At 40.2% G+C, this 14,727-nt stretch overlaps 1 protein-coding gene across 1 annotated transcript in view; it reads right to left on the minus strand.

Annotated features, from left to right (window-relative positions):
* Positions 1-11,215: 11,215 nt before the first annotated feature.
* Positions 11,216-14,727, minus strand: part of MIX23 (mitochondrial matrix import factor 23) — a 31,848-nt gene continuing 28,336 nt past the window's right edge. The window contains exons 4-5 of the mRNA XM_020985935.2: positions 14,573-14,632; positions 11,216-11,513 (exon numbers count right to left, since the gene is read on the minus strand). Of these exons, the coding sequence (XP_020841594.1) occupies positions 11,463-11,513; positions 14,573-14,632 (111 nt within the window). The 3' untranslated portion in view covers positions 11,216-11,462. The remainder of the gene's footprint in view (positions 11,514-14,572; positions 14,633-14,727) is intronic.

Consider the following 14,727-nt stretch of genomic DNA (forward strand, 5'->3'; position numbering starts at 1 on the left):
AGTCATAGTCTAGAAGGCATCTGGTTCCTTTCATGAGCGTCCTGTACCAATAAACATAATTGAAACAAAACACAGATCTTTTTAAAGTATAGTTTGACTTTGATGATGTATTGGTTAGTTTTGGTCAATGGTCCCTTTTTCCCTCTCTCTCTCTCTCTTTTTTTTTTAATAAGGGATGGCTCACTGGATAGAGAAAAGGGAAAGGATATATTCAGAAATAAAATTATTTAAGAACAATAGATATCAATTAAAAAATTTTTAATTAATTCTGAAATTATCTGCTTTAAATCATTGTACATCTCAGCTCATCCCATAGCATATACTGGCTTTCCAATAGTGAAGGAGCATTAGGTTACTCTATAAAACTGCCAAGCATATTTGAGTAGCACCTTCTCTGGACTCCTACCCCAACTTATACATGCAGTTATGGGTTGGGTTCCCAAATAAAGGCTGCTGTCTCAGGTAGTAGGGGCTACTGTGTGGTTCTACATCCCTGTATCTCAAGGGCCCCCATTTACCACCAGTCAGCAGACAGAATGAGCAAAGCCATTTACTCAGATGGTGTAGAAGTTACCAAACATTCCCCCCACACACACACATACATCATAAACCTGGGGTATACTCTCCCACGAATAAACGGTGTCCATGGGGAAAGTGGACTCAAACTTGAAGCACAGTGGTAGTGAGGTATATGCATAGGATACGTGTGTGGCAAGCCTACTCACAATTTCTGGCACTACACAACCTAGAAATTGCTTCTCTCTGGATGGGTTACTCAGCTGGATATCCGGGGTCTTCTCTCTGTAATCTGACCCTCTTCTCTGTTTTTTCATGTTCCTTGAAGCTGCTTCCACCCTCGAGTGGCTGTCTCCTTATATCCATGTCTATCTGAAGGTTGACCAACATTGCTGGGGTTGAAATGACAGCTCTTCTCTGCTGCCTGTACTAATGAGTAGTATTTGCCTGTCAGTAATAGTACCACTCAGCTCATGTCAAGGCATTTCCTCATCATGAAAAGTTGGATACCCCTTCCCTTGTAGGAATCTCCTTGGAAGCTGCTTCTTACCTAGTGTCTAATTGGAATGTTGTCTTTCCCCCAGTACTTGCCACAGTTATTTCTACATATGGTTGGTGCTTAAGTCAAGATTCTTGATAGAGTTAACTTCCTCACTGAGGCTTGTGCTCAACTAATCTGAGTGCTGGAAGCTCCTTATTGCCTTCTAGCATCAGGTCTAGGGACTCAAGAGAAAATGGAAAAGATGGCCATTTTTTAGTTTTCTACTACCTTTTTTTTTGGGGGGGTGAGGCAATGGGAGTTAAATAACTTGCCCAGGGTCACACAGCTAGTAAGTGTCAAGTGTCTTATATCAAATTTGAACTCAGGTCCTCCTGACTCCAAGGCCGGAGCTCTATCTACTGCACCACCTAGCTGCCCCTCTTCTGTCTACTTTTTACTAAGAGAAGTTTTTGAACATTTAAAAATATCCTTTATAACACCACCACCTGCACATTGTGTATCCACACATCTCCAAATGACAATTCAGTATCCTGGATCCACTCTGAACTGTCCAGCTGGTATTCCCAGTGTCTTTTCTTGGCTCCTCTTCTTTCTGCTGTTCCCTATGGACTGTCACCAGGGGTGGGCTTTGGTTTTTCATTGTCCTTGCTAGGACAAGTCTACCTACAAAGATTATGAAGCTTTCTCTTCCTATGGTAACTGTTCCATCCTATACTAATTTGCCTCCTGCATGGCTGCATTAGTCAGAACCAAGCAAAGTTTTAGTTGCATAAGTGGGACGTTCAGGAAGTTTACTTTTGAAGGGTTGCCCTTGGGAGGGTGGGAAGGAGGGAGGGACCCACCTCAGGCTTATGGTACTCTGTGGGTACACATTCCTAAAACTACAGCTCATGAGTCTCCACCAGTACTTTTGCCTTTAACAGTCAGTCATTTGACACAATTTACTCAAAGCAAAAGCATTTCCTGAAAATAGTATTGTAAGAATCATAGCTATAAAACATTCTCCCATAAATCAGAAGCACACTGCCATAAAACCTCACATCACTGGAAAGAGTGAGAACACAATTAGAGAACATACAAAGTCAAGGAGACTTATACTTCTATTGCCTCGGGCCCGATGTTCTTTCTCTTCTCTTGATGTCTTCACAATGGACACAATATTTCTGTTGGCACATCTTATTTCCTCCCACAGCCTGCTCCCTGGTTGTGAGAAGTCCCCACTGCGCAAGTAAATGCACTGCCAGACACCATGTTTGATGGGGAAGGGGAAAGAGAAAGAAAACTGTCTCCCTCTCTATAAACAACAAGGAGTTACTTTCTCTCAAGAGCCAAGTGGTTCTTCCATAGCTCCTCCAGAGATTAAACTCCTCAGAGACATCTCCTGCATTGACTTTTGCCTGGAGAGTGTCTTGTTTTCTCAAGGGCCACCAAGGGTCGGGGATCCTTTTGTCAGCCAATGCCTCAATAATGCCATCAAGTTTGATTAAAGAATTTCTTCACATCTGATAAAGCAGAAACAAAAGTTAGTCATTTCTTTTCCCTTTCTTAAAGACTTTATCACCTTGTTGTCTATTAACTGGCCCTTGAGCTCCTCTGATTTCATGAATTAGGCTTGTGGGAAATTAGATGATCAGGGGTCTCCAGTTCAACTTTCTCCCACTAATCAAGTATTTTCTCCATTCTCACCTTACCTTGCATATATGCAGTATTCTTCTTGCAGAATGTAATCTCCTTAAGAGGAGAGATTTATCAATTTCTTTTCTGTTTAGCATATATCCAATACATTAATAAGCTTTTGTTGAACTGAATTATCAGCTGTGCTCCCCTTGCATTTCAGTATCCAACACCAGGGAATCAATTTCCTTTTATGTCCTTTCATAAGCACTATTTATCCTACTAGCTATATATATTTCACCCTATCTCCACCCCTTACAAATTATTTTATTATATCCTCAAGCACCCTGAAATGTCAGTAATTATCACCAAAGTAAAAGCATTTTCAAATCTGTCTAAAAAGTTGAGATTACATGTAGAGATCTAGGTTATCAGGAGTGCAAAAAAGAACAGCAGTTCTCAAACTTTTTGGTTTCAGGATCCCTTTATACTCTTAAAAATCATTGGAGACCTCAAAGAGCTTTTGTTTATGTGGGTTATGTGTATGAATGTTATGACCCCAGAGTTAGCCCACCATTCATTAGACCTACCTCTTAGCAAGATGAAGTCAGAAAGCCATCCACCCTAATATCTAGCTGCCTCTCATGTTATGAGTAAGCTGTTCTCAAAAGAAAAATTGCAAGCCATCAACAACCACATGGGAAAATGCTCCAAATTATACCACTCATAATCAAAATAAGAGTCATACAAGTCAATGCCACTCTAAGGTTCCATTTCTTATCCATTAGTTTGGCAAAGATGACAGAAAGGAAAATAACAATTATTCCAGGAGTTGTAGGGCAAGCTGTGTACACACATTGTTAAAAGAGTTGTGAAGTGTTCCAAACATTCTGAAAGGCAGAAGATGGAAATGAAAAGCAAATATGTAGAGGGAGCAGGGTAAGGTACCCATGTAGGAACATGGTGGTGAAGTCTGGAGAGTGAAGCATAGCTGGTCTTGCCCTTTTTTCAAAATGGAAGTTCCAGGAGGAAGTCACTGATGGGAAAAAGGCAACTCAACGGTAGAGGGAAGTTGAAGCCTGGTAATCTAGACCAGAAAGTGAAGCTTGGACAGTTTGAGACTTTCAAATATAGTTCCTGGGACAATGGTTTCTCTTGCAGCTCTGTATGGCTACAGAAGGCATGAGCTGCCCATCTTTCCCATACTCCATAGCTTCCTACCTCCCCTTCCTAGTCAGCTTGAAGTCCTTCTAGGATTCTGGAAAGCTCCTCCACAAGAACCCCTAGCCTTTTGCCAGAGAGAAGGCTTGCTTTGTAATGGGCCTTGGCCTAGTATTGCTGAGAGGATGCTAGTTTACCTGTCTGAGCAAGAGTAACACTTCTCACTACATCACATTTCCAAGGCAGTCTGTACAAAGCACGACCCCTTCATGCATTCTCTCTTGAACCATGATTCTTGATGGTCTCTGAATTCAATGAAATTTGCCCAGGGGGGAATACCCTACTACTCCTAACTTATCACCAAGTATGTCTAAACCATGCCTACCTATAGCATGGGGATTTCAAAGACAGAAGTCTTTTTCCTTCAGCACCCATGCCAGAGTGTCTCCCACCCAAATGACTGCTCTCCACCAGTCCCAAAGCTTCACAAAGCACTCCAATGCCTTTCCCGTTGTTTCTCAAATCCCTGGGGCAGCTCAGTGAGATTTATTCAAACTAGCCAGCATTCTTTGGGAAAAGGGGTGGGGGAACATGGAGCCAAGCACTTTCCTCTCTACAAACCTTAACAAGCACTTATTAATCCCTTATCATAGTAAGTAGTAATAAACATAGTGACAGGCACTGTGCTAAACGCTGAGCATACAAACACAATGCCCCCCCAACACACACACACACACACACACACACACACACACACACACCAAGAAAGGACAAAAAATAAAAAGAAGCTTTAAAAAATGGGAAGGGATGAAGGCATACAGCTTCGGGTTATGGTAGAGAAGTCCCAAGTGCAACCTGGTGAGAAATGAAGACATGGCTGGCCTGGGCACTCTAAAATGGAGATTCTAGAAGACCCCCTCCTGTCAGAGGGTGGGGCCACAGTGGCAAAGGGTACCTCCAAGGTGTGAATTCCAGGGCTAGAGTGATCCTCTAGAATGAAGAGGTTTCTGGGGTATGGTAGAGATATCCCAACAGTAGTCTGATAAGTGAAATATTGGGGAGTAGAAATGGGATAGGAAAAGGGGCAATACTCATGCTACGTTTATTCTACAAAAATTGACTTGCACTTATGCTTTCAGGAACACCTCTGCAATGTTAGCTGGGACTAGAACATGGGTAACCTGACATTTTCTCTACTATTTTGCTCTCTTTTCCACCATCCAGATGTGTCAGTGAGATTTGGGAGTAAAGATAATATCCTCTGAAAGATGTAAGAACTCACATCAACACAACAACCACCCATGATTCCAGAGGTCTGATGATAAAGCATGCTATGATGGACTTAGGGAGCAGAATGAGACATACTTTTTAGACATGGCCCAAACAGGAATTTGTTTTGCTTGACTAAACAGATTAGCTATAGCGTTGTGTTTTTCTTTTTCTAGTGGGGAGGGATATGAGAGAGAGAAAAAGTAGATTTTTGTTAATTGAAAATTTTTAATTTAACTTTAAAAAAGATTTGGGAGGATTTAAAGTTAGCAGGGACAGGTCATCCTGGAACCTGTAGGTCCTTCTAATTCCTATTGATTTTTAAAGACACCTTTTTCCCAGAGAAACATAAGCAACCACATAGAGAGAAAAAGGGACAAAGGAGCACTACTACAGAAATCCATGTTGACCAGGACACCCATATTGACTGGGACACGAAAGAATCAGAGGATGGCAGTAATCAGGAGACCTGAACTGGACTTGAGATACTAACCAAAGGAGAGCAGCCAGATCTGAGCCAAAGGAACAGAGCAGATCAGGTAGAAATGGGAAATATGTTTGTAGGGTAACAGTTTCAATCCACAGCTCCGGGAACTCTCCCCACCCCATTCTGGGAGCTCAGCCTAGGAGATACCAATTCTGTTTTCCCAGCCTATCATTTTCTTCCCATTTCCCCCTCCAACTGACAGGAGGAAGGGTGTGTAAAAGGGAGAAGGGGAATATTGATCCCATTAACCCATCTCCTACCTCCCTCCTCCATGGAAGAACAATAACCTATCCTACTGAGAACAGGCTAAATTTCTTCAAAGGGCATTGAAACTAACCCTGAGATTTAACTGTTCAAGGACTTATGGAACTGACGTATCTTCCTGATGGCCTAAATACAAAAATCTCGTGCATAAGGAATCAGCAACTCCTCCCTCAGGCTTCTGGCTAAAGGACTAATATGACCACAAGAGGAAAGGAAGCTATACCCAATAAATCAACGTTGTGCCCTCATTGAATATCTTTTCCCCGCAATAGCTAAGTAAACCTGTTTTCATTAACTACTAGAAGGACTATCAGTATCTCATTTTATTTCATTTCTGAACCTGAAGCATCAGACTGGCTCTAGCATTGGGCTTTCATGGGCAGGACTGGATTAGAATGGCCTCAATGAAGCCGGGAGGGGAATACAGAGGACAATGAGTACCAAGTGGCCTCTGGGCTTCTGGCAGTGCTGGCCACTTAACCATGAGATAGCAACAGGAGATCAGAGAGTCTAGTTGCTAAATGTGTCCTGTCCTTAGGTACTATTCTCTAGCCTGAAAGGACACAGACTGCCCAGCTCCCATATATCTACTCCATCAAAACATGATTTCTTTTATTCCAGAACTGCACAAATAGTTAGCCAGTAGCTTGTGGGCTGGGGATCACTCCAGGAAAGTAAGCAACAGTGAGATCAGATAGGGAGCACATTTAGCCTGCAAGAATCTGTGTCCTGAGACAGGAAAAGTAAAGGTCTCCTGTGAGAAATCCCCAGGGTGGGAACCCAGGGAACCACAGGAAGCAGCAGCAGGCAGTTCAGATCAACCAGAAACCATCATGAGATGGTACTCAACAAGTGAGAGGCATAGAGCACCAGAAACCATCATGCGATGGTACTCAACAAGTGAGAGGCATAGAGCTTTTTGACTGGTCCCTGAGGATCCAGAGCTCTGAACTTCAAAGTTCCAAGGGAGTCTAATCCTGGATGGGGGTTCTACTATTCTGAGGGTTTAGGGAGAGGAGAGATAAGGGAGAATATATACCAGTGAAGGAAGAATTCCTACATGGGAAGGAAGAAGATATAACTTGTTATTTCTGTAATTGGACTAAACAAAAGAATATGGAAATATAGAAGAAGGGGTGGGTGAGGAGTTAGCATAAGAACTTATACTCTTATCTTTAACTGAAATGGAGGATGTAGGGTTACCTTTTCCTTTAAAAAAATGGAGAATTAGAAGAGAAACCCTAAAAAAAGTATTTATCTTACCTTTATCTCTGATCTTACCTTTATCTGAAATGAACAAAAGAGGTTTAATGCACACAAAATTTGATGTAGAAATACATCAAAGTCAACAGGAAAACCAGTGGGGATAGAGAGTAGTGTTAAGAGAAAAAATAATATTGAAGAAGAAACAGCTGCAAGCAAAACAAACTTCCAAATCCTTAAAAGGGTATTAAAAGGAGGGAGAGAAAAGGAGAACTAAAAATTAAGGGGGTGTCAGATTTCCTCTTAGACAACTAGGGAATAGCTAAACAAATTTTGAAAAAATATTTCAGAGAATGCTGGATAATATGATCTGCTAGAGTAAAGTGAGCAGGATACGATAACAATTTATACAAGGATAACATCACTTTAAAAAACCAAAACCAAAACACCCCCTGACAAACTTAATAACTCTTGATCAATGCAATTAACAACCATGTCTCCAGGGGACTTAGGATGAAGCAAGTTACGTAGCTCCTGACAAAGGGAGAAGTAACCTCTTATGTAACTCTAGTCTTGAATCTCTAGCTGCCTATTGGACACCACAAACTGGATATCCTGATAGACATCCTAACCTCAAATATCCCAAAGTGAACTCATCTTCCCCTCTCAAGCGCTCCCACTTCCAAACTTCCTAAGTGGCATCAAGGATGCCACCATACTTCTAGTCACTCTAGTTTGCAGAGCGTCATCCTTTACTTTTATTTCTCACAACATCCTATAGCCAATCTGTCGCCAAGTCCAGTTGATTCTGCCTTCCTGATATCGTTCATATATGCCGACATCTGTCCTCTGACACAGGTTCCTATCACTTCAAGCTTGGATTACTGCAACAGCCTTCTGCCTAAAATCTCTCCCCACTCCTCTACTCATCTGCCAGAGATCTTTCTAAAGTGCAGATCTCACCATGTTATCTCTGACCAATAAACTCCAATGGTTCCCTATTATCTCCTAAATCAAATATAAAATCCTTTTTAGCTTTTCACAACCTGCTCCTTTTCTACCTTCCTCGTCTTCTCACAGTTAAATCTATTATTCCCTCCACTCCTGCTCCCAAACATATATCTCACAATCCAGTAACACTGGCATTCTTGTAGGTCCTGGAACACAATACTCCATTTCCCATCTCCTAAATCACTGGCAATCCCTCATGCTTAAAATGTTCTTCCTCATCTCTCAACTCTCCTGGATTCCTTTAAGTGTCAGCTGATATTTCACCTGCAAGAGGTCTTCCCAGGTGCCCCTCAATGTAAGTGCCTTTCCTTTGAGATTACCTTCAATTTATTTTGCACACCTGGTATACACATAATTGTTCCACGTTAAAATGTGAGCTCAAGGTGAGGGCTGTTCTTGACTTTTGCTGTATCCTCAATGTTAAGCATAATGCTTGGCACCATAAATACTTAGTAAGTGCTTACGACATCTTAACTCAAGTGTAGACATACATTTTTGAACTTGGCATGCTGAGTTCATGTTCTTGTCTACACCTATTATTAGTTTTCCCCCCTTTTCTTCTCTTGAGTTTTAGTTGTGAATGAGTCTCTTCCAGACTAACTTTCTCCACCAACCTCTCAGATATAATACACAATCATGCATCTACTTTGACCTCTTGAACTGTTTCCAGGTCCTCTTCCTGGTTCATTTCTCCTCCCATCCATTATGGGCATTCACCAGGGCAGTCTTTAGACCTCCGTTGCTCTTGATACACTAGGTCTGCATGGAAATATAATGAAGCATTGTTATTACATCAATGTTTTTTCTTATGCTCTAATTTGCTTCCTACATGAGTACAGTAGTCAGAACTGGGCAAACTTAGCTGCTACGATGGGATGCGAGGATATTAACTTTTGAAGGGTTTTCATTTGTTTGCTCCAATTAAACAAGCTTTCTTGCTGAAAAAAAAAGTTATTTTTGGTTTTTATTTTACACACATTATATACAATCACTTTTACAAAAAAGGCTGGTTTCTGAGGCAGCAGCCCAGGTGGCAATTGCCTCATTCCTGAAGGTACCCCAGGAAGGCCCACTGGTTGAGAGAACTTGCTCAGAAGTGAAGGTGTGATGTGATGTGATTGACAACCAGAACGCTCGACAAATTAATACCGACAGCCCTATCCAGGGTAATTTGGCACCTATTCTCCTGTGCTCACAAGCTCCAGGTGAGGCCGCAGTTCTGATACAGCCCTTTATATCTAATGTTGTCAAATCTTGTTAATTATACTTCCATACATTTCCAATCCATCCTACTCCACCCTCCCATACAGCAACCATTGTAGTTCAAGTCCTTATTACCTTCTACCAGCACTATCTAATAATCTGGTCTTCCTAATTCCAGGTTTCCCCCTCAATAATCAATTTCCCCACTCATCTACAAAAACAATCTTCCAAAAGCACAGGTTACTCCCCTGCTTGAAAACCTTCAGTGGCTCCCCATGGGGTAGGGTTCAAACTCCTTAGCCTATCAGTTAAGACTCTCCAGGTAGACTTAACCTATCTTTCTGGGCACCTCGATTCCTACTACATCCCTTTAGCTAAAAGATTATTAGTTATTGTCAAGTCCTGGCATTCTATTTTCCAAAAATGTACGCAGGCTGCTAACACACCTATGATGGCTCCATACATATCTTCTTTCCTGAAAATCTTTGTCTTCCAAGTTCCTCCACCAGGTAGCACCTGGCAGACACTAAGTACTTGAGAAAAATTTGTTGAACTGACTCACTAGTATCCATTTAGGTCACAGGATCATAATCTACAGTTGGGATTTCAGAGGCCATCTATTCCAATCTTTCATTTAAAAATGGCAAAACTGAAGCCCAGGGAAGTTAAGAGACTTGCTTAAAATGACAGATAGTAAGGATCAGAAGTAGAATTTGAGCTCTGGTCTTGATTGAAGAGCCAATGTTATTTCCACTACACGTCGTCCCTGGCTTTTGATATCTAATATCAGGGATTTATAGGATCAGTTTTATAGCTGAAGGGGCCTCACACACTACTGAGACCAACTCCCTCATTTTACACGAGACAACAAGCAGAAAGAGGTTACTAACAGAGTTAGCTGAAGCAGCATTTGAATTTAGGTCTTCCTGACCTCAAGCCATGGGGCCACTTAGATGCCTTTAATGCTCTCTTACAAACATTGCTTATCTTTAGCCACATAAAGTTCCCTCACCACCTATATTTTACTATTAACCCAGAAATTAACAGCAATAATCACCAAAACCGATCAATTTCTAAATCAATTTTTGAAAGATCACATTAGAAAACTCAGTTGTCTGGGGCAGCTCGGTGGTGCAATGGATAGAGCACCAGCCTTGGAGTCAGGAGGATCCGAGTTCAAATCTGACCTCAGACACATAACAGCTTACTAGCTGTGTGACCCTGAGCAAGTCACTTAACCCCAGTGCCTAGCCAAAAAAAAAAGAAGAAAGAAAACTCAGTTGTCAGCAGAGCAAAAAGCAGTATTGCAGAGCAAAAGTGTCAAATTCAGCCAGAACCAGTTTGAAATGTAATTGGGTAATGTTTTCTAAGTCAATAACACAACACAGCTGGCAGGGATATGTTCCTATCTGAGTTTGCTACCCCTTCTATAGAGTTGAAAGAACCTGTAGGTGAAGTCAGAGAAAGTGAGTTTGAAATACAACTTTGCTATTCACTAGCAATGGCCTACAGAACTCACTTGTAGCGTCTCAAAGCCTTAGTTTCCTTACCTGTAAAATGAAGGGAGTTGGTTCCTACAAAATACGTAACAGCTGACTTTTTTACAGCATGATGAACTGAAAAAATGGAGAGAATTTAAATACCCTGACCAAAAATCACAGCAAGTAAGGTGTAGAGGCACTCTAACTGGATTTGATGATCTTGAAGGACCCTGCAAGCTTGGACGTTCTGTAATTTGAACTTCACAGGATTACTTGAATTTAATTCTTTCTGTTAATGACCAGCAAATCCTTGTAAAAATAAAGGGATAAATTCACACATCAGGGAAGACCAAATTCTTAAAATCCCAAAGATGGTCAACATTCCATCCTACTAATCGTTTCCCCCAACAAAAGTGACTGAATTTCGGCAACTGAAATTGTGTTTATGTTGTTTTAAAGAAGATTCACTACTTCAATATGGAAAGGAATAAAAAATACGTACACTCCGTCTGAAAATTATTTTAATAGTTACAAAACATTTTTTCACAGATTCAGTATAAAATAGCAGTTGATTTCTCCATAATTATTAGAATTATTTATACGTGAGGTCTTGGCGAAGTGGGCCTGAAATCAACAAAAGGTCTTGGTCTGTTGGCTCAGAAATCATCCTTCTAAGCTTCCTGCCCTTCCTGTGTCTGTCTTGCTCAGCTCTTAGGATACGACTATCTCCTTTAGAAATATCCTTCTTTCTTTATTCCTTCTTTGGAGGCTTGAAATGAACTCTGCAGCGTTCATTAAATACCTAGTTATTTGAAACAAAAACAAAAGTCATTGAATTGTCTTCTATAAAACTAGGGACTCAAACCAAAAGAAATATCAGGTTGTATAAGAAAAATATTCTGTTCTTGTTCCAATTTCACAGACTTGGAAAACATTTCCTTACTAAAAAAAAAGGTTTTTTTTACTAATTAATTTCAACTGGTTAATGAAATACTGTGTTTTTTAAAAAAGGTATTGAGGTTGGGGGAGGGGCAGACAAATAGGAGTCAGTAATATCCATTTTTCAGACAACTGAAATACTGTAATGAATGTCAAATATCTTAAGGAAAAATAAAACTAGGTAGTTTACTGAGTGACACAATAAAAATATATCGGAGATTTTATACAAGTAGAATATTAGTGTTAATTAAAATTAATACAAATATAGATTTTTCATGACTGGGAAGCTTTATTTTCTCATGCAATTAATTTTCTTTGAGGATGGCATCTATTGATAGGCACTAATCTGGCTATCATAGTTCTGATAATCTCAGGTGAAGTGAAAAGCCAGTCATTTATTTTTAGGAAGCATATAAATGGAATAAATGATACTACATGGTCCAATCTGATAAAACCTACTTCCAGGTCCTGATTAATACTCCATATTTGTAGTACTTGGCTGACAAAGCTACAATGCATTCTCATGAACATGAAATACCTTAAAACATATTTGTTCAGCTCGTTTGGCAGTCAATCCAGAAAAGATGTTATTTATATATAGTAACTGCACGAATACCTGTACGATGTTAAATTTTTTGAAAAAAAAAAGGACTTTTAAAAAAGAATGTCTTGTTAACAATAAAGTGTTTTTATAATTCAATTTTTTTTATATCTCCTAACTACAGACAAAGTAATTCATATATAAATGTGGTAAGAGTGATTATTTATAAATGAAAATTTGGGGAGGTCACCTTTGATGACAAAGGTAATCAAGAGCTGCTAGTATCAGGAGTACAATATAAGCTAAGTCTTGAGTACGGCAAGAGAAGAGGCAAAAAGGAGAGGAGTATTCAGTATAAAGGGAAGGATTCAATAGTAAAAAGCAGAGGGACAGGAAAACAAGAGAAGCGGTTAGACAGAGGATGACCTACATCCTTGACTCAGCTGTCAAACTGCTCTTCCTAAAGCACAAATGACCACATCACTTCCCACATAAAAAATTCCAATGGCTCCCTATCACTTCCTAGATCAAATATAAAACCCTCTATTTGGTGTTCAAAGCCCTTCCTAAGCTGGCATCCCTTAGCTTTCTAGTCTTCTTACCCTGAGATGTAGCAGCACTGGCTTCTTTGCTGTTCCTCACACAAGACCTTCCATCTCCTGACTCGGGAAATTTTCACTGGCTGTACCCTGTGCCTGGTGCCTGAGATTTTCTCATCTTTGCCTCCTGGCCTCCTTGGCTTCCCTTCAGGCCCCAGCTAAAAATTCTACCTTTTCAAGAAGCCTTTCCTGATTCCCCACCACTGGCCCTCCTCTCCCGATTCCAGGCCCTCTCTCAGTTGATTATCTGTAATTTGTCCTAGTAAACTTATCTGCACATGATTCTTTGTTTCAGACTGTGAGCATCTTGAGAAGACTGTTTTTTGCCTTTCATTGTATCCCAGCTCTTAGCACAGAGCAGGCACTTAATAAATGTTATTCACTGACTAGAGCATAGGGTACTCTGCAGGGGAAAGTGGGAGAATAAGAATGGAAATATAAGCAGGAGGCAGAATTATATTGCTCTTGTATTTCCTCCTTGTCCTAAATGTACAGGAATTACAATCTAATATTGCAGCTCATTAAAAAAAAAGTTATTTTTGCCCCCAATCTTTAGCTCTTTAATCAGGTACATAATATAATCCATTTCCCTGGTAATTCTATTGAAAGGTCCATGAAACTGAGGCAAAAAGAGGTTAAATGATTTGTCCAAGGTTCACACAGCTAATTAGAGACAAAAGACAGGACTAGAACTAGCCCCTTTCTAAAAATTAGTTGCTATGATACTGGAGAAAATTTTGGCTGAGAAATTAAACAATGCTAACCTGGCTAAAGGAGAACGTCAGCCTGTATATACCAAAACTCAAAAGTTAATCTCAAAAAATTAATTTCAAGGTAGCCTTTGAACACATGACAAATTATATTTTCAATAAAAACAAAAAAAAGCTTCAGAACTTTAATAAGGACAGGTTTGAACTGGTATTACTCTGAACCTCGAAAACTTCTGACAGTAAAAGTTTTATAATCAGATATACTGGAGTGCAAGGAGCCATGAGAGAGTATTTATGTAGGCAAATTTTGGGAAGGTCATACATCTCTGATGAAAAAGCTAATCATAAAAACTCTTCTATGGCATAGTAAAATAAATATCTTATTAATTAAAATTTAAATTGGTGTCAAGAATGTCAGAAATGCTGCACCACCACTAAGTGTGGGGGGACACACCTTGCTGTGGGGGCTGAGGCTGGTAGATCACTTGAACCTGGGAGTTCTCCGCTGCAAGGGGGCCAAAGTCTATCAGGTGTCCACACTCAGTTCAGAACTACTATGGAGAAACCCTGGAAGCTGCCTAAGGAGAAAAGAACTCAGGTCTGAAACTGAGGTTGGGCTCAGGAGTGGCTGCTGTTCTTCCAGCCAAGGTGAGATTGGGAAACCCAGTCCCACATGTCCTCCCTCCCTCTTCAAAAAGAAATACTGCATAAGCAACACCTCCCTGGCCCAGAGAGATGACTCAAGAATATACATGTATATCTTTGGCACATAACCTGCTGCTGTGAAGTTATTTTTAGGATTTGTTCACATTCAAATCCTAAACAATACTGACTCCATTAAGATGTTGACAAAGATGAGAAATTAGCAAAGAAATTAATTTTCCTCCAAATGACAGATCTTTGTTCATATCCTCAGAGCAACAAGGCTCTCATTCTTTAGTGTCTCTCTCTTTGGCCTTGTTGTTTCAGAGTGGTCACCTGTTTCGTGATCATGCCAGATTAAATAGAGAACAACTGTCAACAAACAAAAACAAACAAAAAAGAGCAAGTAGAGCAAAGTGTTGTGGGGTACCTTCCAGCTTCGATCATTTACTACTTCTTCAACATTCAATTCTGATTGCATCCATTTCAACTGTAGGAAAGAAAACCAAGGAAGTGTATATGAAGTTACAAAAGCTAAAATTACAACACTTAAATCAAGGAACATTTACATGGGACTAAACTTTT

This window comes from Phascolarctos cinereus, unplaced genomic scaffold (genome assembly GCF_003287225.1).
Source record: "Phascolarctos cinereus isolate Bilbo 61053 unplaced genomic scaffold, phaCin_HiC Scaffold_726;HRSCAF=1367, whole genome shotgun sequence".
NCBI lineage: Eukaryota > Metazoa > Chordata > Mammalia > Diprotodontia > Phascolarctidae > Phascolarctos > Phascolarctos cinereus.